Source organism: Condylura cristata, unplaced genomic scaffold (assembly GCF_000260355.1).
Source record: "Condylura cristata isolate star-nosed mole 26May11 unplaced genomic scaffold, ConCri1.0 scaffold00011, whole genome shotgun sequence".
NCBI classification, from domain to species: domain Eukaryota; kingdom Metazoa; phylum Chordata; class Mammalia; order Eulipotyphla; family Talpidae; genus Condylura; species Condylura cristata.
The window spans coordinates 37463917-37485473 of record NW_004567112.1 but is presented as its reverse complement, the minus strand read 5'-3'; the positions used below and the strand labels follow the sequence as shown (position 1 = coordinate 37485473).

At 50.5% G+C, this 21557-nt stretch overlaps 2 protein-coding genes across 2 annotated transcripts in view; both read right to left on the bottom strand.

Moving 5' to 3' along the window:
- Positions 1-16869, bottom strand: part of SPOCK2 (sparc/osteonectin, cwcv and kazal-like domains proteoglycan (testican) 2) — a 27268-nt gene extending 10399 nt beyond the window's left edge. Inside the window, exons 1-4 of the mRNA XM_004680796.2 lie at positions 16241-16869; positions 1308-1316; positions 895-940; positions 523-637 (exon numbers count right to left, since the gene is read on the bottom strand). Of these exons, the coding sequence (XP_004680853.1) occupies positions 523-637; positions 895-940; positions 1308-1316; positions 16241-16429 (359 nt within the window). The 5' untranslated portion in view covers positions 16430-16869. The remainder of the gene's footprint in view (positions 1-522; positions 638-894; positions 941-1307; positions 1317-16240) is intronic.
- ASCC1 (activating signal cointegrator 1 complex subunit 1) overlaps positions 16649-21557 on the bottom strand; it is a 99648-nt gene continuing 94739 nt past the window's right edge. Inside the window, exon 10 of the mRNA XM_012723578.1 lies at positions 16649-16720. Coding sequence (XP_012579032.1) covers positions 16715-16720 — 6 coding nt within the window. The 3' untranslated portion in view covers positions 16649-16714. The remainder of the gene's footprint in view (positions 16721-21557) is intronic.

Below are 21557 nucleotides of genomic sequence, written 5' to 3'. Positions count from 1 at the left end.
GGTTTTGTTTTTAATGGAGTTATTCACCAACATTTACAATGTGGACGAGGTCACAGAAAATGCTGGATTCCTGACCATCTGAGTGAAACGGAAGACACAGCCTTCCTGGTCCTATCCCCCACCTGTCCATAACCCCTTAGAGTGTGGCAAAGACTTACGACTTGCTCCTAACAAATAAAATGGCAGCAGTAATGTGTGACTTCTGAGATTCGGTCTTTCTGTCGGTGTGCGTCTCTCTCAGGGCTGACTCCACTTAGGAGGAGCCAGCTGCCCTGTTGTAAGGGTCCTCAAGCAGTTCTTTGGAGAGGCCCTGCGACCAGGTACTAAGGCCTCCAGCCAACAGCACTGTCAGCAAGCTCGGAGCCGCTGCTCCAGCCTCACCCAGCCAGCACCGTGACTGTGACAGACGTTATTCTGTTTATTTCACAGCAATCGAGAACGAGCAGGTGAGACATAACATACTCCTGCTCTTGTTCTTTAAACACACGCCCTCTGGAGCTGCCGCCTCTCTGAGGCCCTCACCTGTGCTCCAGCTTCTTGCGGCTGATGCACATGGCCCGCTGGTAGCCCTGGGCAATGCACACCTTGTGATGGCTGCACTTCACCTTCTGACAGGGGTCCTTGGTTGTGTCCAGGGCTGCAGGGGCACAGAGTCAGGACACCAGTCACCAGGGAATCAGTGACAGAGAACCCAAGAGCCCCCAGCCCCGCTTCTGAGCTGGAAAGTTGGTCTCAGTCCAGCGGCCCTGATAACCAGAACTCCTGAGGTCACAAGTCCTCTCTGCACTGGCCCCGAGTGCTCGAGGAGTCCTGAGGGCGAGGGTCAGACTTCCCTCCCGTCCCAAGCTCTTCATGGGTATCCATGACTGACCCCACATGGGAGTAGCATGTTACCTTCATCTCCTTGCTGATTGTCCTCCCAGCTCTTGATGTAGTCATCCTAGGGAAGGACAGGGAGGGTGAGGAGAAGAAAAAGGCTAAGATTCACATCCAAGAGCCAAGGTCCAACTCGGGTCAAGAGGAAGGCTGAGCCCCTGCTCTCATAAGCCAATTCTATCACCCTGTGGCTGTGCAGATGTCCCCTGTCCACCCAACGCCCTGCTGGCTATCTCCCCAACCCCTCCACACGCTGTATTCCTAAACCCATGCTCAGATCCCTTTCAGGGATCTAAGTTCCTTGTCCTCCCCACTCCACCCTACCCTATGGTGGATGCTGCAGGGAAGACACTGGGGTGTTGGTGTGGAGGAAGAGGAATGTGGGGTGTGCAGCTGCAGACCACTCACAGAGGGGCCCTGGTGGTACTCACCTCCACCTCCTGGGGATCACGAAGCAGCGCAGGCCACAGCAATGGAGCAGGAGAGAGGAAGAGAGAGGGATTTCGGTGTGAGACTCACCCTCAGGGCTCTCCCCATGCCTCATTCGGTAACTGTGAGTGCTGAGCAATGGTCACCGATTGTTACAGTCCCTTGACCTTAGAACCTCCAATCAGAGGACAGTATTCCTGTGTCTTCACTACAGAGTTTCAGCCTGGCCCACTCAGGCCTGGCTCTAGGAGCAGTAGGTGCGAGACCCCTGGTTATGAGAGGGTGAGGCTTCAGACCTCTCCTCCAGGACCTGAATCCCTGGACCTTCACCCCTGCCCCAGTAAGAACAGATGTCTGTGGGCCCACACTACCTAGGGACCATGATTCTCACGCCAGTGCTCTGGGTGCCCCAGAAACGCCACTATCTGCCTTGTCAGGGTCCCCCCTTAGGCAGCCTTCCCCTGCCCATCATGTGAATGAGGAAGAGCCTCTCCTTCAGGCTGCACCGGGACCACTTTTCACTCACGATCTACCTCAAGGTCTGCACGCCAGTGGGAGTTCAGATAGTGGGCTGAGAGAAAGGGGGGCACCCAAAGTCCCTCCCAGTGAGGATGGCTTCCTCAGTCACAACTCCTCAGTGTCAGCAGATAACCTGGCCTACCCCACTCCATGTGGCTTGAGGCAGGAAATGACCTGACCTGACCAAGGGTCCACTGTGATAGAACCCTGTCTCCTGATATCCAACACAGACCGTGCTTCCGGCCACAACCCAGCCTGAGGCCAAGGCACACAGGAGGCGACTCCTCGCCCACTTTGACTGCAAGGGCATCCCCTGAAGCAGCGGATCCCAGTTCGACCAGGAGCAGAATAGCTCCCACCAAGCATAGATATTCAGCATAAACCCTCAATTGTTTTGGTTTCCCCCACTTCCCCGATGGAAGGCGGCTACTGAAAACCAGCAAACTAAGGTGCCCCTAGTAGAAATCACCAGCAGGCCAGGAGACGGCTTCTTGGGACTGGCGTCTGACGGTCCCAGGAAGGCATCTGTCAGCCTCCTCTGAATGGGGTTCCAAGAACTGAGGAGATGAGAGTATGAGGGTACACACTCAGCTCCCCAAAGATCAGAGTTGTTCAGGGACCGGAAGCAGAGGACATACTGTAGGCTGGGGTGGGAAGGGGCCAGATGTTGGTGAGGCCTGGAGGAAGAGGGTGCAGGACTCTCAGACCAGAGGGTACCTGCAAAGAGTAGCAATTAGAACAAAGGGGAATCCCCACAGAGCTTTGAAGACCCACAGGCTCTTCTATCTCCCCTGGAGTTGATAAGTACCAGAGGAACAGGCCTCTTGGGCAGAGGCCAGAGAAGGGCCAGGCCCAGAGGCAGTTGGCATTACCACACAGGGAGAGCACGCTGAGTTCAGGTGTGCACTTGGAGTGCACGTCTGTGCCCTGTGTGCTTCCGGTGGCACTGGGTGCATGCATGCCCGCGCACGACATGTATCCTTGAGCATGTATTTGTGGGCATGCATGTCGCTGTCCATGAGCATGTGTGCGTGTACGTGTGTAGCAGCAGTGGATGCTGTGTATACAGAGGAAACAAGGACACTCGAGGCAGCTCACCCAGTGCCAGATGGTTTCTCCAGAAATGAAGTAACAAAACCCACTTCTGTGAGCAGCCTCCAGTTTTCACACTTGGGAGCCGAGGCCCTCCCTCAGGTTTGGCCTTCTTGCCTCTTCCACAGGAGAGAGGGCAGATGGGAAGAAAGGAAGACAGGAAAGGGGGAGGGTAAAAGACCAGCATCCTTCTCCCCTGCAAGGCTCTGGCTTGTGCTGGCTCTTCTCTGTCCAATTTTCTAGTGTATCTCTTTGTCCTTCTCCCGCTGACTCTTTCTCCCTACCCCTTCACTCCCACACACATCCAAGCAGCCAAGTGTCCTGTGTCCTTGGGCCCAGGAATAGGCAGGAGGAGACCACAGGAGGGGCTTCTAGGGAACCTGGCCTGGGTGGGCCCCTGGACATTGGCCAGGCCAGCTGGCTCCTGACCCAATACCCATCCAGATCCACAGTGTCCTGAGTCCCTGGGCAAGGTCCTAGAGATGACAGGGCAGCTGGCAGGGAATGAGGTAGAATCCCCTCACTTGTTAGTGCTCAAGGGAGCCAGCCCAGACCTTTCTCCAGGAAGACCTCCTGGAGAAAGGTGAAGTGTCCTCTCCCATGCTCACTCCACCACAGACGGGAAATGGAGGCCTACAGTGGCCAAGTGGCGGAAGCCAGGGCTGAAGTAGGCACTTATTGACTTCCAGCAAGCTGGGTCTTCACACGAGCTCTGTCATTCTCTGGGAGGGGAGTAGTTGTGAGGTTGTGAAGAGGAAGGGGAAGTGGCTGTGAGTGGTCTCTAGAGCCTTTGAGACTTGGTACAAAGTAGTCTTCAAAGGTCAAGACCTACAATTTCTGGTCAAAAATCCAGAGAAAAGTAGATTGGGGCTAGAGGGATTTCTAAGAAAGACCATCAGCTCCTCCGTTAGAGCCCTGGTGGGGAGTCATCTTCACCCCATCTCCAGCCCCCAGTGAGGATAAGTTCCTTTCTTAGATTTAGCCTGTAGGGACTGAGTCCTTTCTATAGACAGTGCTGTCCTGGGTTCTAGCTAAATTCTTTGACTCCACTGAGGGTGAGGGAGGTGGAGGGAGGCCTGAGTGGTTTTGGATTCCAGGACTCTTGCACTCAGGAGAATGGGAGTAGCAGACAGAGGAGAGGGCTCTGGAGCCACACCAAAGCTCCATGCTTCCACTACAAGGAAGGCCTCTTGACTTTCGAAGCTCAGCATCTATTTTCTGGGACTACTCAGGGACCAAGAGAGGAGATCTGTGGGATGCCCAGAAAGCACTCAGCAAATAAAAGCTGCCAGAGCAGAAGCACTGCCCATGGATTTTGGGTGGAGAGAGTGGGGGCAGAGCAGGAAATGGCCAAGGCCAAGTCACATGAGGAGCCCTACAAGCAGAGAAAAAAGAGGCCACCATGGGAGAGCAGAGACCAGTGCAGAGTGAGGAGAGTTGCCCCAAGGTGGGTAGGGGTGGTGAGGACTGGCAGCTGAGCAGAGCCCAGGAACACACTTAGGGGTCCCTGAGGTCCGCTGGGCAGGCAGGGCCCCAACTACAAGCTGATAAAGAGGTGTTTGTTGTCAAGTGTGAATAATGCTCTTCAATCAGCAGTGTCTATTTATGACACCCAAGTGGGCTCATTAGCAGTTGTGAGAAATGGTCTGATACAGGCCCCAGGGTGCTCTCAGGAAGCAGGAGGCCCAGTACTGTCTTGGCTCTGTGGCTCCCCTGAGAAAAGGGGATTCAGAGAGCCCATCTCCAGTGCTTTGGCACGAGGGCCAGTCCAGGGGGGAGAGGGGACCGGGGCTGACATTCAAAGCTCTAACTTTGGAAGAGGAGGCCTGATTTACCTGGACGTTTTTCTTGGTTTGTACAGCCAGCAGTGGCCACCTGATCTCTGGAGACTCCTGGCACAGAGTAGGCAGTAGAAAGCTTTAGAAAAGTACAAGTGCAAGTGTCTTTAAATTAGTTCCTCTTTTTAGGTGCCTATCTTCCTTTCTCCCTGATGGTCTTGAGAAGCAGGCTGGGTCAAAAAGGAACAATCATAAAAATGAGAAAACTAAGGTTCAGAGTGGCAAAGAATTGGCCAAGAACACAGACCGATGAGGAAGTGGATTGGGATCTCCCATCTGGACCTGGCTCTGCTCACAAACAGGTTCACACACAGACATGTCAGTCCTTGGGGAGAGGAGAGGGGCCTCCTGTACTGGGAAGAGGCACGGAGGAAGAAGCGAGAGAACACTGGAGCATGGCTCTGAAATGTCTGCTCTAAACTGGCTCACAAAGGGTCACTTCCCCTCTGGGGTTGAGTCCTCCTCTGTGGGGACTTCTCATCTCTGTCTTCACAATAGAATCACTCTTGGAGGGCCTCTCCGGTGGCACAAGGTGTTAAGTCTCAGCACTATCAGCTATAGTCAGCCACTGCAGCATGGGTTACATCCCCAGCCAGGGAGCTGACCCACGTGGTGCAGCAGACCTCGCCTGTCTCCCCCCCCCCCCCCCCTCCATCAGCACTGGATTTCGGTAGATCCGCCTGTTCTGTTCCCCACTGGGTCTCTGTGAACCCTCTCACCCTACCCGCACACCCCCCCCCCACCCCGTGCTTCTGGCCTATACCCCGGTTGTCATATACATAAATAAATAAAAGTAAATCTAAAAAGAAAAAAGACTTTCAGAAAGAGTTGCTCACAGAGCTCCCCAACCCTTCCTCGGCCAAGCACCCCAGCACCCTGCAGTCTCACTGACTGCGGGCTCTCGGCTCTCAGCTCTTGCAGCACTCTGCTGAGCCCACCCACCGCGCCAGCTCTTAGGTCTGAGCTTTGCTTCTTATATCAAATGCTCCTCTTATTTCTTGGGCGTCTTCACCTCTCACATGGGTCCTCACCATGAGAAAAAAGCAGCCATGTTTCCCCAGGCAGAGACTCAGTTTCCAAGCCAGCTCACTGGAACCCAGTATCCTGACTTTCAACACCAAGCCTTTGCCCCTGTGGGCATATCATACCATCCTCTTCAATTGAACCCAGACCAAAAACTCTGCCCTGCCCTTGTCTGCCCCCTCCACCCCCCACCACTGCCCAGACCTCCACCAGCCTGCTCTCCACTCATGCCCGCTGGCCCCGGCTTCCAACCTGGCTTCATAGTCTCCTCCCTGGTCTTCCTGTTTCTCTCTATCTTCCACATCACTACAGTCACCAGGTCTTTCTAGAAGACAATTCCCAATCTCTCCCTCCTTGAAACCATCCCTCAAATATAGCTTTTCTCATTTAAAAAAAAATTTTTTTTTTTGACAGGTGAATATGTAGAAAGGGTTTGTACCAAAATGTTGACAGTGGTTTCCTCTGGGGAACAGGAACACAGAGACTTTAGGCATTTTTCTGCCTCTTTTCAAGTTTCCAAAATTTCTACAGGGAACATGTATTACTTCTGTGCTAGATGAAAAAACACAATTAAGTACTATATTTCAAAACCCTTCACTGGTTCTCTGTTATCTACAAAACAAAGTCCATTTTCTCTGGACCCGTTCCTGGTTCCCCCATGGGTGTCTCAGCATGCCGGACCTGACGGTTTCCTTTCCCACTTACAACCTGTGTTCGTGTCCCATCCCAGCAGATCTATCATCTTTTAAATCCAGTTCAGGTATCTTCTTCCCTAACTCCACCCCACAGATGGATTTCCTTCAGGACGACTGCGCCAGGTAGGAGCTTATAACTGTTCAGGTTACACCAAACAACGTTGTAGCTTCTGCGCTATTTACATGGTCAGCTCCTTAAGGACAGAGACTGAGAAAATTCACCTGTCCATGACCAACACCTAGCACACAGTGAAAACACTAGCAAAAGTAGCTGGATCTTTTCAGGAGGAGGCATTGTGCTGAACACTTCATATTCATTGGCTCATTTACACACCAACCTGAAGAGAGAATGACCAGTATTATACCCATTTCTCAGTTAGGCTTAGAGAAGTTAAGTGACTTGTGCAGGATGACGCATGAATTACACAGCAGAGGAATACTGTCCCCTCCCCATGAAGGACTGTGATCCCACAGTTCTGATCTGTTCCCCTAACCCAGACTCTGTGCTACTTCATAATCGTTGAGAGATGAGCAAAGTCCCAGGCAGTGGCTGGACCCCAGTTTCTCTCACCCACCAGCCTTGCTTCAGCCCTTGGCAGAGATTTCCACCAGAGAGTAGGGCCCACAGGGTGGTGGGGGAAAACACCTGGGACCCTCTCCACCCCCAGGCACTCTCACACAAACACCCCTGGTTCCTGGTTCCGCTGCTGGCTGGCTTGGAGCTAACCCATCTCCTGCTTTGATCTCTGCAGCTCAGCTCGGTTGCCATGGAGACAGGCCCACTGTGCCAAACTGGGGGAGAGATGGTGGTAAGTGCGCAGGCCTAGCTGGGCTTAGGGGGCACATGCTGGGTGTTTCCAAGCCTGTTTACTTCCTGTCATTTTAATTAGCACCCAAATCACCCGCTCACTTCACAGCTTGAATTAACCCAGTCTCTCCCAGCCTCTCCATCTGGTGGGGAGGATGGGGCGCAGCAGTGAATCCAGCAAAGGAAGAACAGACCACCCGAAGTTGTGACTGATTGAGCTGAAGCTACCTGGGCAGATCTCCACCTGCCTCTTTGCAGTGCACTGTGAGGGAAAGACAGTCCCTCTCCCTGGCATGGGATCAGGGCTTGGTCTTCCCTCTGAATGCCTCTAGACTGTCCACTAGAGTCTAGCCCACACCACACCCCTTTTCTCCCTGAGCTGTGGAGTCATGAGTTGTGCATTTTACTTGTAAACCCCTGTGTTCTCTGCTTGAGGGCAGAGGTCAGCCACATCTGTCGTATCCACCACCTTCTTCCCTGAGCTGTGGAAGAGCCCAGGGCACTAATCTCTGAGAGCACTTTATAAACTGCGAAGCTTGGTACTTCCCAAAGCTGTAAAACAGAACCTCTGTGGCTGGATTCTTACGCACAAAGGTGGGAGCCGAGCCAAGGGTCAGGGGTGGGCAAGAGGCACATTTGTGTGCTGTGGTCAAAAGAGGCCTCAAATTTACTTTGGATGTTTTCTCCAGATAAGGAGCTACAACCAGGGACTCCACGGACCAAGAGGTGTTCATCGTGAGATGAAATAAACCACAACTTTCTGTGACCCTTTTATGGCATGTCTTCATTTTTTCTTTAAGATTTATTTATTTATTCATACAGAGCTGGGGTACAGGCCAGAGTTGCAGGGGCCGTGAGAGGCTTCACCAGAGACAGAGTATGGAGCAGAACAGGCCGACTGACAAAATACACTGCTGAGGGGAGCAGCGGGTGGGTCAGGAGAGGTCTGCCGCGCCATGCGGTCACCTCCGGGGCAGGTGGGGATCGAACTCATGCAGAAGTGGCTTTCGATTCTCAGTGCTACGCTTTAACCCCCTGGGCCACCAGGGAGGGCCCGGCATGTCTTCATTTTTTAGGAGATCAATAACTTCTGAAAATGGAAGTGGGCCAGGCCTTTCTCAAACTGTGGAAGGTCCTATACTTAGCATTGGTTTTGCTTCATTCCTCAGGTGAGGGAACCTGGTTCCTGGGGGAAAAAAGGCCAGGAGCCACGGCTGGGCCACCTCCTGCCTACCTGCAAGTAGCCAGTGGAGCAAAAGGTGTGGCAAAGTGGGGGCCACCTGGGTTTCTTCCCACCTGCGGACTGACACCCCCAGCACGTACCCAGGTAGAAGGCATCTGGAGGAGGCAGTGGCCTCTGTGTGGAGGAGGGTATTCATGAAATATTTGCTCCTCTTAGTGGGAATGTGTGGAGGCTGTGTGTTAGGCCTGGACAAACAGAAGGAGACAGGCATCTCGGAGACAACCACCTCTCACCTCCTCTCCCCTCAGAGGAATTTCCTTCAGAGGGCAAAAATGTGTTTATCACTCCCTGCATGCCAGCAGCTCTGCCAGCCTCAGGTATGCCCAAACCAGCGCCAGCCCAGAGCCCCCACACCCCCGGAGCTCCATGACCCCAGGGGCATCTCAGGCCCTCAGCCCTTGAGGTTCTGATGCGCACCTCAGACCCACAGGTCCCCCAAGGTCAGAGGACAGCGGGGAGGCACAAAGGGCCTGACGTTCTATACCAAGCTGCCTCGGGATCACACTCGGAACACCAGTGGGGGCAGGAGCTGAATCCCAGGAAACACAGGAAGGTGCGGTGAGAGAACATGAGGCTGTGAGGGAGTCTGGACCCATCTCAGCTGTAAAATTTGAGGCTCAGGGCTTAATGCCTGGTGCTATGGAGTGCCTCTAACTCTCCCCAGCTGAGAGTTTCAAGAAGAGGGGAACAGGTGCCGAAACAAGTTCAGACTCTCACACATCCTCCAAATGTGCGAGGGTGCAAGGATCAGGGAAGGAGCCAGACTTGCATCCAGGCAGAGGCGAGATGCTGGCCAGGTCTGACTGTCCTCATGCTTGGTGCAGCCTTGACCTCCTCTCAGATGTCCAGCAAAGGATTAGATGGGGCAGGGTGCCCTGCCATCGGGAGCCTGTTCTCCACCTGAGGGCGCCATGTGCGTACCCACCCACCGTCTTGTTTTATGGGTGTTCTGTGGGCATACTGAGGTGGAAAAGGGAGGGTTTTAGCTCCCTCCTTCCCCAAATAAGGACAAAGTGGGCTGTAGCTGGGCCCAAGCCACAGAGAGGGGCTGAAGGACAAGGAGGCACAGGGATAACCCTATCCATAGGGATAACGAGTCACTGAAGTCCGCGTGCTGGGGTTCTAGTTGTGTCTGTCCCAACTTTTTGGGGTCCAGAAAGAAGATGAGATCCCAAATAACCAGCCTGAGTACAGGTCAGAGGACAAATTAATTGAGATCCTGTCTGGTTCTTACATTCTGCTATGCATGCATTTCTATTGAGTACCTACTGTATACACAAACACCCTGTTTCAGGTCCTGGGAATGGGCTGGTGGGAACACAAAGCAATCTATTTCCAGACTCTGCTGTCTGCCAAGGGCTCATCATGGATATGAATGTAATAAACACATGTTAGAAATACCAGCAAGAGGACTTTTGAGAAACAAGCTCATGTTGTATGTGATGCCACTAGGCAGCACCGGCATGTATAAAATGAGTTTATGGCCAAAAAATGTAGCAGGACTGAGTCCTCCATGGTGGCACAAAGAGTTTAAGCATAGCACTATGGAGCTATCTGCAGCCACGGCAGCATGAGTTCAATCCCAGCCAGGGAGGTCACCCATATGGTGCAGCAGGCCTCTCCTGTCTCACCTGCTGTTCCCCTCAGCAATGTATTTCAATTGGTCTGCCTGTTCTCCTCACTCTGTCTCTGGTGAATCCTCTTACCCACTGCATCTCTAGCCTGTACCTCAGTTCTTATATCAAAAATAAATAAATCTTTTTTTTTTAAATCAAGTTTTTTTTTTTCTAGTATTTATTTATTTGTGTATACAGAAGTGGGGTGCAGGCCAAAGGTGCAGGGGCAGTGAAAGGACTCACCAGAAACAGAGTGTGGAGCACAGCAGGCAGATCAACGAAGCACACTGCTGAGGGGAGCAGCGGGCGGGCCAGGAGAGGTCTGCCCCGCCATGTGGTCACCTCCGGGGCAGGCGGGGATCGAACTCATGCTGAAATGGCTTTAGCTTCTTGGTGCTGTGCTTTAACCCGCTGCGCCACCAGGGAGGGCCTAAATAAATCTTTTTTAAAAAAAGAATGCAGCAGGACTGCTGGGGAAGAGGCAACTGAATTTGGATGAGACCTCAGAGGGCCAGAGGCTAGCACATTTCAAGCCCACAGCTGGACCTAAGTCTGCCTGCCAAGGTTATACACAATGTATTTAAGCTTTGTCTCCACACTTAGGCTTGCATACACACTTTCTCTATAGCCCAAGAAGACTCGCTCATTTACACCTGCCAAGAAGCCTGTAAGGAGGTGACAAGGCCTGGTGTTTGCATCCAGGTGCCACTACTCCACATCCCTCAGGCTAATATAGCCCCTGCCTTGATCTGATCACAAGATTTTCTAAGGGGCAAAAAGAAAATCTCTTCCCCAAACCCAGTCTTGACACTGAGCTTTGGCAGGGGCTGGGCAGCATGGGTGGGAAATATCTGTGGGCCAAGAGGCTACTGACGGGCTCTAATGCCATCTTCCTGGACCTGTAGGATGGTAAGTGCTCTGTAGATGATGCTGTTCAAACCATCCACTGAACCAATGGGAAAACCAAGGATAAGAAATCAGTGGCTCCTACAAGTCCACACAGCTCAAGCTGCCCCCTCAGGAGAAAGCCAACACAGGCAGCAAGATCTCCTGAGCTTGTGGGACCAGGGTACAGCTCCTCCACACAGCCTGTGCCCCGCTGGAGGACCGGAGCGGGTGCTGGTGACTTTCCATCCTCTTTAGGCTGCTGGAAGACCAGAGGACCATATTACAGCCTCTCCAGACGGAATGTTCTGCCTCCCTCTCTTCCAAGGCTTAGAGCCCCTCTTGGTCTTCACCCCACTGACACAGCTCTGGGAGATGCCAGACCCTGCAGTGTGCATGGAGTAGGGTGAAGGAGGAGGCCAGTGAAGAACCCATCCTCCCATATCTGTACCCCAATTATGAAATCTATTCTGGCCCAGTTTGGGGTTCTTCTCACACACCCACACATCCACAAACATCTGTGTGTCTCATCCCCACGTGCATATTGGTTTAGGTGTGCAAGTGGGAAAGAGGAGGAGCGGTAATAAGGGAGCCCCTCGGTGGCTGAACATTTCTCCTGGCCTACGTGATGTTCACACAAACATAAGAATTGCAGCCAGCAAGCAGTGTGTCCCTGGGCCAGAGCCCAAGATCATGCTTATGGTCCTAGGAAGAGCTCAGGCCTACACAAATGAGGGAATAAATGAACACACACCAGTGCCTCTCTCATGTAGACTAAGGCACAGTGTAGACTAGCCCAAGAAATGAGCCAAATAGTGGTTTGTCTACGGAGCTACACAGATGCCATAGCTGTGGAGCTGGACAGCTATGTGAAATGGGTGCCCTCTGATAAGATGCCTTCATTTCACACAGTCATTTCTGTCTCTTAGTTTCAGGAAACTCGGGGAGGTTGGGATGTACCCAGCCAGCAGAGCCAGAACCTGAGCCTGGGCTGTGTGGTCTGGGCCAGAGGTCTCACAGCACACTACTTTCCTCTCTCCCCTGGGCTGAGGGTTGCTTGTGGAGTGTCCCTAGGCCAGGGGCTGGGGAGCTGGTCCTGCAGATCGCCCAAGATACTGAGTGCATTGGCCCACCTTCTAGAAGGTGCTGTTCCCCTGCAGGGCATCCTTGTTGACTCGCAGGGCACAAGCCAAGGTGAGCTTTGTTCTTCAGGGAAGACTCCTCCCATTTTCACTAAGGGTTAAACCTAGAGTTCCGTGAAATACAAAGTTGAGTTCAACAACCTGGATTCAAATCACAGCTCTGCTACATACTAGCTTGGGTAAGTTCATTAACTTCTCTGTACCTCCGTTTCTTCAACCCTAAATTGAATGGGTCTAAAGGACTAAATAAAGCAAGTTCCTTACAGCAGGGACTGGGGGATGTAAGTGCTCAAGGCAATCAGTGGTCCAACATCTATTAACTGCGTTCCTACTGAGTGCAAGGCACTGTGTTAGACAGCATAAGTATCATCAACATTTGACAGAAGTAGGTACTGGCAAAATGCATCTCCTTACCCACCTGTGTCTATATAAGTGTCTCTTTATTCCTTTCTCCTTTTCCTAATAAATCTCTTAAACTGTAAGAATAAAACAAAAAATCCATTTAAGAGAAGTAGAGTATAGAGTAGAGAAAAGCCAAGAAGGTAAAGAACAGTCATTGCTGCCCTGCCAACTGTTGGAGTCTGCCCGCAAAAATGCTGTGTAATGGGCCTGTCTGCTCTCGAGTGTCCATCTCTCTCAACGAGGTCCTGGATGTTTTGTTCCAAAGACCAGCAGTAAAATCCCACCCAGTTACCCAGTTCTTTTTTTTTTTTTTTTTTAAGATTTATTTATTTATGCATACAAGAACTGGGGCACAGGCCAGAAGTACAATGGGATGAGAGGGTTCACCAGAGACAGAGTGAGGAGCAGAATAGGCAGATGGACTGAAATACATTGCTGAGGGGAGCAGTGGGCGAGTCAGGGGAGGTATGCTGCACCATGTGGGTCAGCTCCCTGGCCAGGGGTTGAACTCGTGCTTCAGTGGCTATGGAAAGCTTCAACCCACTGTGCCACTAAGGAAGGCCCAAAATCCCACCCAGTTCTACAGGGGGTGGTATCAGGAAGCAGGGTTCCCAAAAGCCCAGGACTGCCAGGGTAGGGATGACAGAGTAGGGATGGTGAGGTTGCACTCCTCAACATCCCCTGACATGCAAGTCCCTCCTCCCAACAGCAGGGCTCTGGCCATTAGAAGATACCCAGACACAGGCTGTGAGAGCCCTATGCCCACTGGAGGCTGGCAAATCCTGCCTCTCCCATAATCCTAGAGCTCAGCGAGGAATGCTAAGCTGAACTCCCACTAACCAGCCCAGACCAATTCCACGTAGAAGCAACTCCCCAAGCTTTATTCCTCTTCATTCTCTTGAACCCTTTGACAAGATTCCCTTATTCTTCCCTGCTCAATTCAGTCAACCAATTAATGAGACATGTCCCTCTCACACACTACCAACTCCTTCATCCTTCTCCTCAAGAATACTCCTTCTGCTTGCAGCTCTTCTACCAAAGCAAACAGGGAGTCCCGTGCTGTTTTCTGGTTGATGATACGTGAGGTTCTGGCTCAAAAGAACTACTGAGAGGTTCAAAAGCAACTACTATTTCTTTTTTAAGGAGCTGAAGAGTATATTTTCAAGGAACCTAGCCTGATGGATGTATGCTAAGCCTAACTAAAGGCCTTCAACCCTTGGGGTGGGAAGGGGGGCCTCTATTAGCAGAGGAGGGGCCAGAAGAGTCCGTGGTGTTGGCAGAGTCCCTGTGTACAGTGTGTGCACTGCACGGCTCCAGGGGGTGCCATTCACATTCCGGCACCACTACAATCATACCACGCAGCGGCTCTGAGCTAGCAGCCGCCTGCCTCTCCGCAGAGGCTGCCAATGGATTCCTAGAGCCAGGCACTCCTGCCCAGTTTTCTTTGTCCTCCTTCTCTCCTTAACCCTGTCCTCCTACAACCAGGGCTGTCTTAAATGGGGTTTCAGAGGACACCTGCCTTATAAAATCCTCAGCCACTCAAACCAGTACAGGACCTAAAGCTTTCCATGAATCCTGCAGGGGCAGGTCCTGGAGAATTTCAAATCTTGTATTTTCTTCTGATGAGCAAAGAAGGAAGGGGGAGGTGGTTGGCACCAGTACAAGGAGACAGGTGGGCAGCCCTCTGCCAGGGGGTCAAGCAGTCAGTCATTTATCCTCACCCACAGAGTTGGCTATTAGAAGCAGGTGGAGGATAGGAGGTGGGAAGAATTCTTTTATTTTTAAACCTTTGCTGATCTGATTAAGCATTTCTTTCCCTCTGACCTTCACCAGTCCCATTGTGGAAGATCAAGCTGCCAGCGAGTCAGAGGGAGGCCTGGACCAGTGACACATAGATTCCGGATAGGCAGCTGCCTGCTGCCTGCAGCCACCCCCTCACTGCTGTGGCCACAGGGCTGCTTCCCAGGCAGCGGCAGGAGACTGCAGCTAATATGTGCAGGGCCTGCAGGTACCACTGAAAAGGTCTTGTTGGAAGCTCCGGGCTCCCCTCACCACCACTGCCAGGACCAAGTCGTGGGTGGGGCAAAGATTGAAGAAACCACACTGGGCCCGGGCCACTCAACCCCAGGGGGGACCTGGCAGCAAGAGATTCCTTTTGATGAATTACAACCTACCAGTTTGACTCTGGGGAGAGATAGTCACTTGCGTCACTATAACAAAAAGATCCACATCTCTGCTTCTTCCCATCATTTGGCTGGGTATCATGTGAAGCATGTGTGTTTTAAACACATTTCTAAAGAACTTCTGGATGCACGCAGTTTAAAAGATGAAAAAGGTCACAGCGCGACTGTGTTGTATCAGGTGTGTCAAATTGGGGTACTAGAGGAATGAAGAGCGAGAGCCAGACGCGAACAAGAGGCTTTTTCAGAACCGGCGACAGAAAGCGCCAGGTGCTGGGGACCACCGTTCCTCTCCAGCCCATCGGGTCCATCCTCCACCTCCCACCCCGACCCCAAGTTCTCTGGGTCCCAGTCACGCCCGCGGCCCTTCCCTCCTCGCTCCGACTCGCCCCTTCCCGCCGCCTGCGGTTTCTCCTCTGATCTACAGGTGCCCGTAAACAAAGTGCTGCAGAGACGCGGGGAAGTCCGCAGCAGCCTCCCCGCCTCCCACCCTGCAAAGTTCCGCCCAAGGTTAAGCCGGGGTGTGGGCGGGCGCCCGCCAGGAACCCCCCGACCCAGCTTCTGGGCTTTTTGCTTGTCAAACCCAGGGAGCTAGAGTCTCCCCTCCGGATGGAAGCCGCTCCTCACTCCCCTCCCCCCACCCCGCCCTGCGCTGGGCCCGGCTCCCCAGCCAAAGGTTTCGGAAAAGCAGCCTCCGCTCGTGCTCGCGCCCCTCTACACCGCGACCCCAGACCTGGCACTAACGGCCACCCCGTCATTTTCACCGCCGAGGCAGCCCCCACTCCCTACTCCTCCCCCCATTTTGGGCACGCCTTTCAATTCTCGTTCTAATGAGAATCGCTAGGACTACCCTTCCTTCCTAAGCAAACTCAAAGCCCCAGCCAAGGGTCCTCTTCTGCTTCCCCCGCCCAAGGTGGGCACAGAGGGCACCTCGCGCTAGGCGATGCTCCCTTCCCGCCGGCCCCACCCAGACCTGCCCCTTCCGCAGTGCCCCGTATGTGGAGCCTGCAGCATCCAGCCGGCCGGGTGAAGGCTGGGGGCGGTTCACCAAAAAAAAAAAAAAAAAAAAAAAAAAAAAATGAGGGTAGGGGAAGAGTAAGTCTGGCCGCCAGCCGCATTCCCCCTCCTCACAGACACCCTTCTGCGTCCCGCACCCTTCTCCGGCCTGCAGAGGAGAGCCTACGGGGAGCGCGCCCTCTGAGCGACTGCTTGCCGGGACTCGCCCGGGCAGTGTGAGACTGGGGGTCCCAAGCTTGCCGCCTCCCGGGTCGGGGTCCGGGGGAGCAAGGCCAAGGCTGGGGGCACCTCGGCTTGCGACGGCGAGCGCTGCCGGATGCCCGGTGGGGGCGCGTTGTTTACTCTCCGTGCAATTAGCCCGCCGGGCTGCGGGAGCTGTGGCTGCGACGTGCAGCCGCCGCTCCCCGCGCGGGGGTCTCTGTTCCGAAGCCCCCTTCCCGAGCCCGTCCCCCGGACCTCGGCCCAGCAGACTCACGTCTCGGAAGCGGTTCCAGTGCTTGATCTTGCCGCTGTACTGAGAGATGGACGACAGCCATTGCTCGTCCTCCATGAAATTGCCGGGGGTCTCGCCCTCCTTGAGCCCTTTGGCGTCGCCTTCGGCCAGGGCGGCCGTGGCGAGGAGCAGCAGCGGCAGCGCCAGTCGCCCGCAGCCCGGGGTGCGCATCGTGGTCTGGGTTCGACCTGGGGACTCGATTCCTGCAGTATTTTAAGGTTCTTCCTCCCACCCCGCGGCACGCGAAGCAAACGCGAACGTCTTCCTCGGTCCTCCTCCAGCGGTCTGACTCCGGTGACAGACGGGTAGTGGGTCTTGGCTGAATGTGACCTGGTTAGGAGATGCACTTGTCTGAAAAAGCCGAGCGCCGGCCGCGGAGAGCGAGAGAGAATCAGAGAGGCTGCGCCAGCAGGGGCCGTGTCTGTAACTGTAGCATCAGCATCACGTTTGACATCATCATACCTGGTTTAAAAAAAAAAAAAGGAGGGGGTAGATTTCAAAGGGAAGCGGTAGATCAGAGCTCAAAACGCCAGTCAGCCGCCGCAGAGCCCAGCCCAGCCCAGTTTAGCACTCAGGGAGTAGCAAACGACGGAATCCGAATTCGATGAAGTCCCTGCTGTTTTACCAAGGGTGGAGAGCACGAACCCCCGGGTCTCCCCAGGGAAGATGGGATTGGAGGGAAGACACAAAACTCTCCAATTTCAAAGCGGCCAGGCGCAGGTGTCTAAAAGAAAATTTGGCCACAGTCTCTCTCCCCTTGCCTCCCGCCCAGGGGCATGATCACAGCCCTGACAGTTGGCTTCCTGAGAGTTATGGCTCTATAGCAAAGGGTGGCTTTCCCAAGACAAAAGCCATCTAACAACTGGCTGCCCCAGAACTATCGCTGCCCAATCCCACATGCTCTTTTCAAGGCAGGCCAGAACACGGAGTGGCTGGTGAAAGAGGCAGATGTCCTTTTCCCCAAGCAGCTGTTTAAGGGCTGTCACCCCTTTTGTTAGCTCTTCCTATGGCAATCTTAAGGCAAATGTCTGACCATTTCATCTGCCTTGAGGTTAAAAATGTGGGAGAAGCACATTTGCTCAGGGTTGAGCAAGCAACCTTGACTGCAGTTGATTTTAATAAGCCAAGGGAGGTGGGAGAGCTGGTTTTGTTTGAGGTGTTTAGTTTTTTGTTAAAATTGTGACCATCATCATGCCTGTAAGAAATGTGTTGATATACCAGCTGGAAACACCACAGGCTGGACACAGTCCCAGGATCAGAGTAAAAACAGGGCGAGGTTTACATTACAAATAAATTGAAAACGAAACAGATAATCTCACAGGACAAAACTGAACTTTTGGGACATAAGCCCTAGATTCTGTTTTTATTAAAATAAAATAAAAACTTGGTTTCTGAGATCTTTTTAAAAAATCAAAAGTAATGAAAAACAGATCTTAATCAGTAGGGAAAAACACAGGTTACAAGGTTCATAGTCACCCTAAGTCTAGACTGCCTGGGAATTCCAAATGCTTCTGACTTGGGTTGGTGTTCCCTTGGGAAAACTGAAAACAATAGTTGCCTATCCGGTGTTTTTTCCCCTTTGCAGTTAAGAGGTGGTGCTGCACTGAGGCCCTAGCCACTGATGTCTTCATCAATACAGCAGGCCTGCTGGGTTGTATGGTGGTGCTGCTTGAGAGAAGAGCACAGCTTATTTGTCACATAGACTAGGGATGGAATCCCACTAATGAGCTGGGCTCTCGGACAAGTTACCAAATCATTTTCTATCTATATACTAATAATACCACCTATCTCAGAAGATTGCTGTGACACTCACCTAAAACTATATACTAGCATAGGGATGCTTTAAAAATTTCATAGGAAAGAAAGCCACGATGCCTCACTGTCCAGGAAATGTACTAATTTTTTCACATCATTTTTTGTGGTCATTGAAGAACATTCCATCTTTCACACTATTTCAGCCCTAGGCTTTTAGTAAAGCTAATCCTGTATCTCCAAGGCACTGAGGAGGTAGATTCTAGATATTATATCTCTCTCATTCCATTACTATTTTATAAAGTCTCTGGTCTTCCAGAACTGCCAAAGCTACCCAATAATGTCTGGAAAGATTATGACAAGATGCCCATCAATAAGACAATAGCTGTTTCCAGAAATGTGATAGTGAAAATGTTTCCCATACTCCCTAGGCAGTTAATCTAAAGGGACTTGCGTTCTGCAGCAACTTCAAACTGGGTAGATATTAACCCTGATTTGTTCAAAGCAAATCAACAGCAGTCCAGATGGTTGCTTAAGGCAATTATAAAACAGTTTAGAAGGGAGAATCAAAATATCTGGATGGCAGGTAAGAGTGTTATAAGAAAATGAACAATAATTATAGTTTATGAAGAAAGGGCTTGGACCCTCCCTGGTGGCACAAGGGGTTAAAAGCACAGGACTATGAAACTATCACAGCCACTGCAGCATACATTCAATGCCCTGCCAGGGGGGTGACCCACATGGTGTTGCAGACCTCTCCTGACCCACCCACTGCTCCCCTCAGCAGTGTATTTCAATCAGTTTGCCTGCTCTGCTCTCCACTCTGTCTCTGATGAATCTTCTCACCTCTGTACCTGTGACCTGGACCCCAGTTCTGCATGTATAAATAAATAAATCTTTAAAAGGGGGGGGATTTTCTATATTTCAAAATTATTAGTTTCAGCCTTTTCAATTCAAGTGTTTCAAAAGCTGCTGTGTACATTTGTTAAATGGTACATGTCTTACGTATTTTTCTTAGTATTTAATATTTAGCAGTATAAAATGAAGGAAACTGTTTCCAAGACAGTTTAAATTTAACATCTTTAAAAACATTTACTCTCATTTCTAGATGACCTCACAAGCATACAAATACAAATGCACAAAGATGTTCAATTCAGAATTGTTTACAATAGCGAAACCTGAATCACTTCTTGGCCTTTAGGCAACAGCAAGTGTGTAATAGTCAAACCTGGCAACCAGCTTCATGTCCACTAGTCAGGGACCACCAAGTTAAATTATAACATAAAGGCATAATGGGTCATTGTATGGACATAAAAATAACATAGATCTTTATTTGCAGACAACTACTACTGTGATCCAGTCCACACTGCTGAGTGAGAAAAGCTCATTATATAAGATATATAATGTGACTCCATTTGGAAGGATGCATAATAGGATAGCAGTTCTAAAGCTTTCTGGTCTCAGGAGTCCTTTCCAATAAAAAGCTAAGGATCCCAAAGAACTTTTTATCAGTGTGAGACATACATAATTTATTGTAGGTAAAAAAAATAAAACTAGCCTTTTGCAGTGGACTATGGTGATGGCACATAGGTGATCTGGTGATGGGAAGCCCATGGGGATTACAACTGAGAAGGAAAAATGCACAAAATGATGTAAAAATAAATTATATTATTTATTTTAAAAGAAATAAAACTAGCCTTTCTTCTCAATTTTGCTGTCAATCTAAAAACTAAGAGTTATTAATCTAAGAACTTAAAATATTTTATTTAAAATAACAATCTATTACATGTTGAAAATTATAAAATAAGAAAATATAAATGTTACATTCCCCCTCCTCATTAGTGATTGTGCCATTGTTTTACACTTTTGCAAATACAGCAAATAGTTTCATTTGAAAATAGCTAGGAAGAGCACAGAAGAATTAAAAGAAAACGGAACTACTCTCTAAGAACTTGTATTTATACCCTGAACCTACCTAAATTTATGCAGTTCTAGAAGGCACAAAATATACAGATATCTCATCAAACATCAGCATGATGATATTATATCACCTCTGGAAACTCCACTATATACAAAATGAGAGTTAAAAAAGGCAAGTAATATCTTAGTGTTTTTATGAATATAGTATGCACTTTAAAATGTTCTCATGGATTTCCATGGGTCAACACCACACTTTATCAACTACTGGTACAAACTTTGTGATCTCAGGCAAACCTGGATGAGCCTCACATTGTAAAATGAGGATAATGGCAATAGCCATTTAAGTAGGCTGTTGTACTAAGTGAATATACAAATAACAAATTTGATCATTCCACTAATATTACCTGTTGTTATCTGTGAAAATTACTTAAACAATATATGCTTAAGTGCACATTGAATAATACTCTCTGGATAATGAAACTTATTTTTAATGAATATTTAAATTGAAGTATAACACACACGTTCAAAATGGTATGAGGTATACAGCTTGATGACTTTTTAAAGTGAACTTTTTTAAAAAGACCATTTTATTAACAACAAAAAGGCTGTGTGTTTTTTTTTTACATTTACCCATACAAGAGTTGGGGTACAGGCCAAGAGCTGGGGTGTGGGGTAGGTTGTGTGTGTGAGAGGATTCACCAGTGACAGACTGGGAAGCAAAATAGACAGATCTGCTGAAATACACTGCTAAGGGGAGCAGCAGGTAAGACAGGAGAGGTCTGCTGCATCATATGGGTCAGTTCCCTGGCTGGGAATCAAACTTGTACTACAGTGGCTGTTGATAGCTTCACAGTGTTGAAGCTTAACTCCTTGGGCCACCAGGGAGGCCCCCCAAAAGCTGTTAATAAAAACAAAGATAGGGCTTCCCTGGTGGCAAAGGGGTTAAAGTCTCAGCACTATCAAGCTATCGGCAGCCACTGCAACAGGAATTCAATCCCCAGTCAGGGAGGTGACCCACAAGGCACAGCAAACCTCTCCTGACCTATCCACAGCTCCCCTCAGCAGGGTATTTCTGTCGATCTGCTTGTTCTGCTCTCCACTCTGACTCTGGTGAATCCTGTCACCTCTGGCCTGCACCCTTGTATGCATAAATACAATTAAAAAATTTTTTTTTAATTAAAAAAGACATTTTCTTTAGAGCTATGTTGGACAGGAACATTTTGCAGCTTTGAAGTGGGGATGCAATGAGGGACAAAGAGGCCATGGAGCAGGTTTGCAAGGCAAGACTCTGCTTTTTGAGCAGAAGTTCTTATGGCATTTATTGAAATCATATAGGATAGTAAAAGTTGATCATGTGAAAGTGGTATGAGGAATAGGATCCAGAGGGTCGGACAGGAATAGGGGACAAAGTTTTACAAGAGAGAGGGAAGGGGACATTGTGACCATGTGTATGATGTTATCACATGCAGAATTATCCCCAGACCACCATGGAGACAGCCACGTAATCAGGTCAACAGTGGCTGAGGCGTGCTGGGCCTGCCTTGTAACAGGCGCTATACTCCACAGGTAGTTAAGGAATGTTCTGCTGTGATTTGTGGATAGCAAATAGGTCACAGTTGCTCATGGT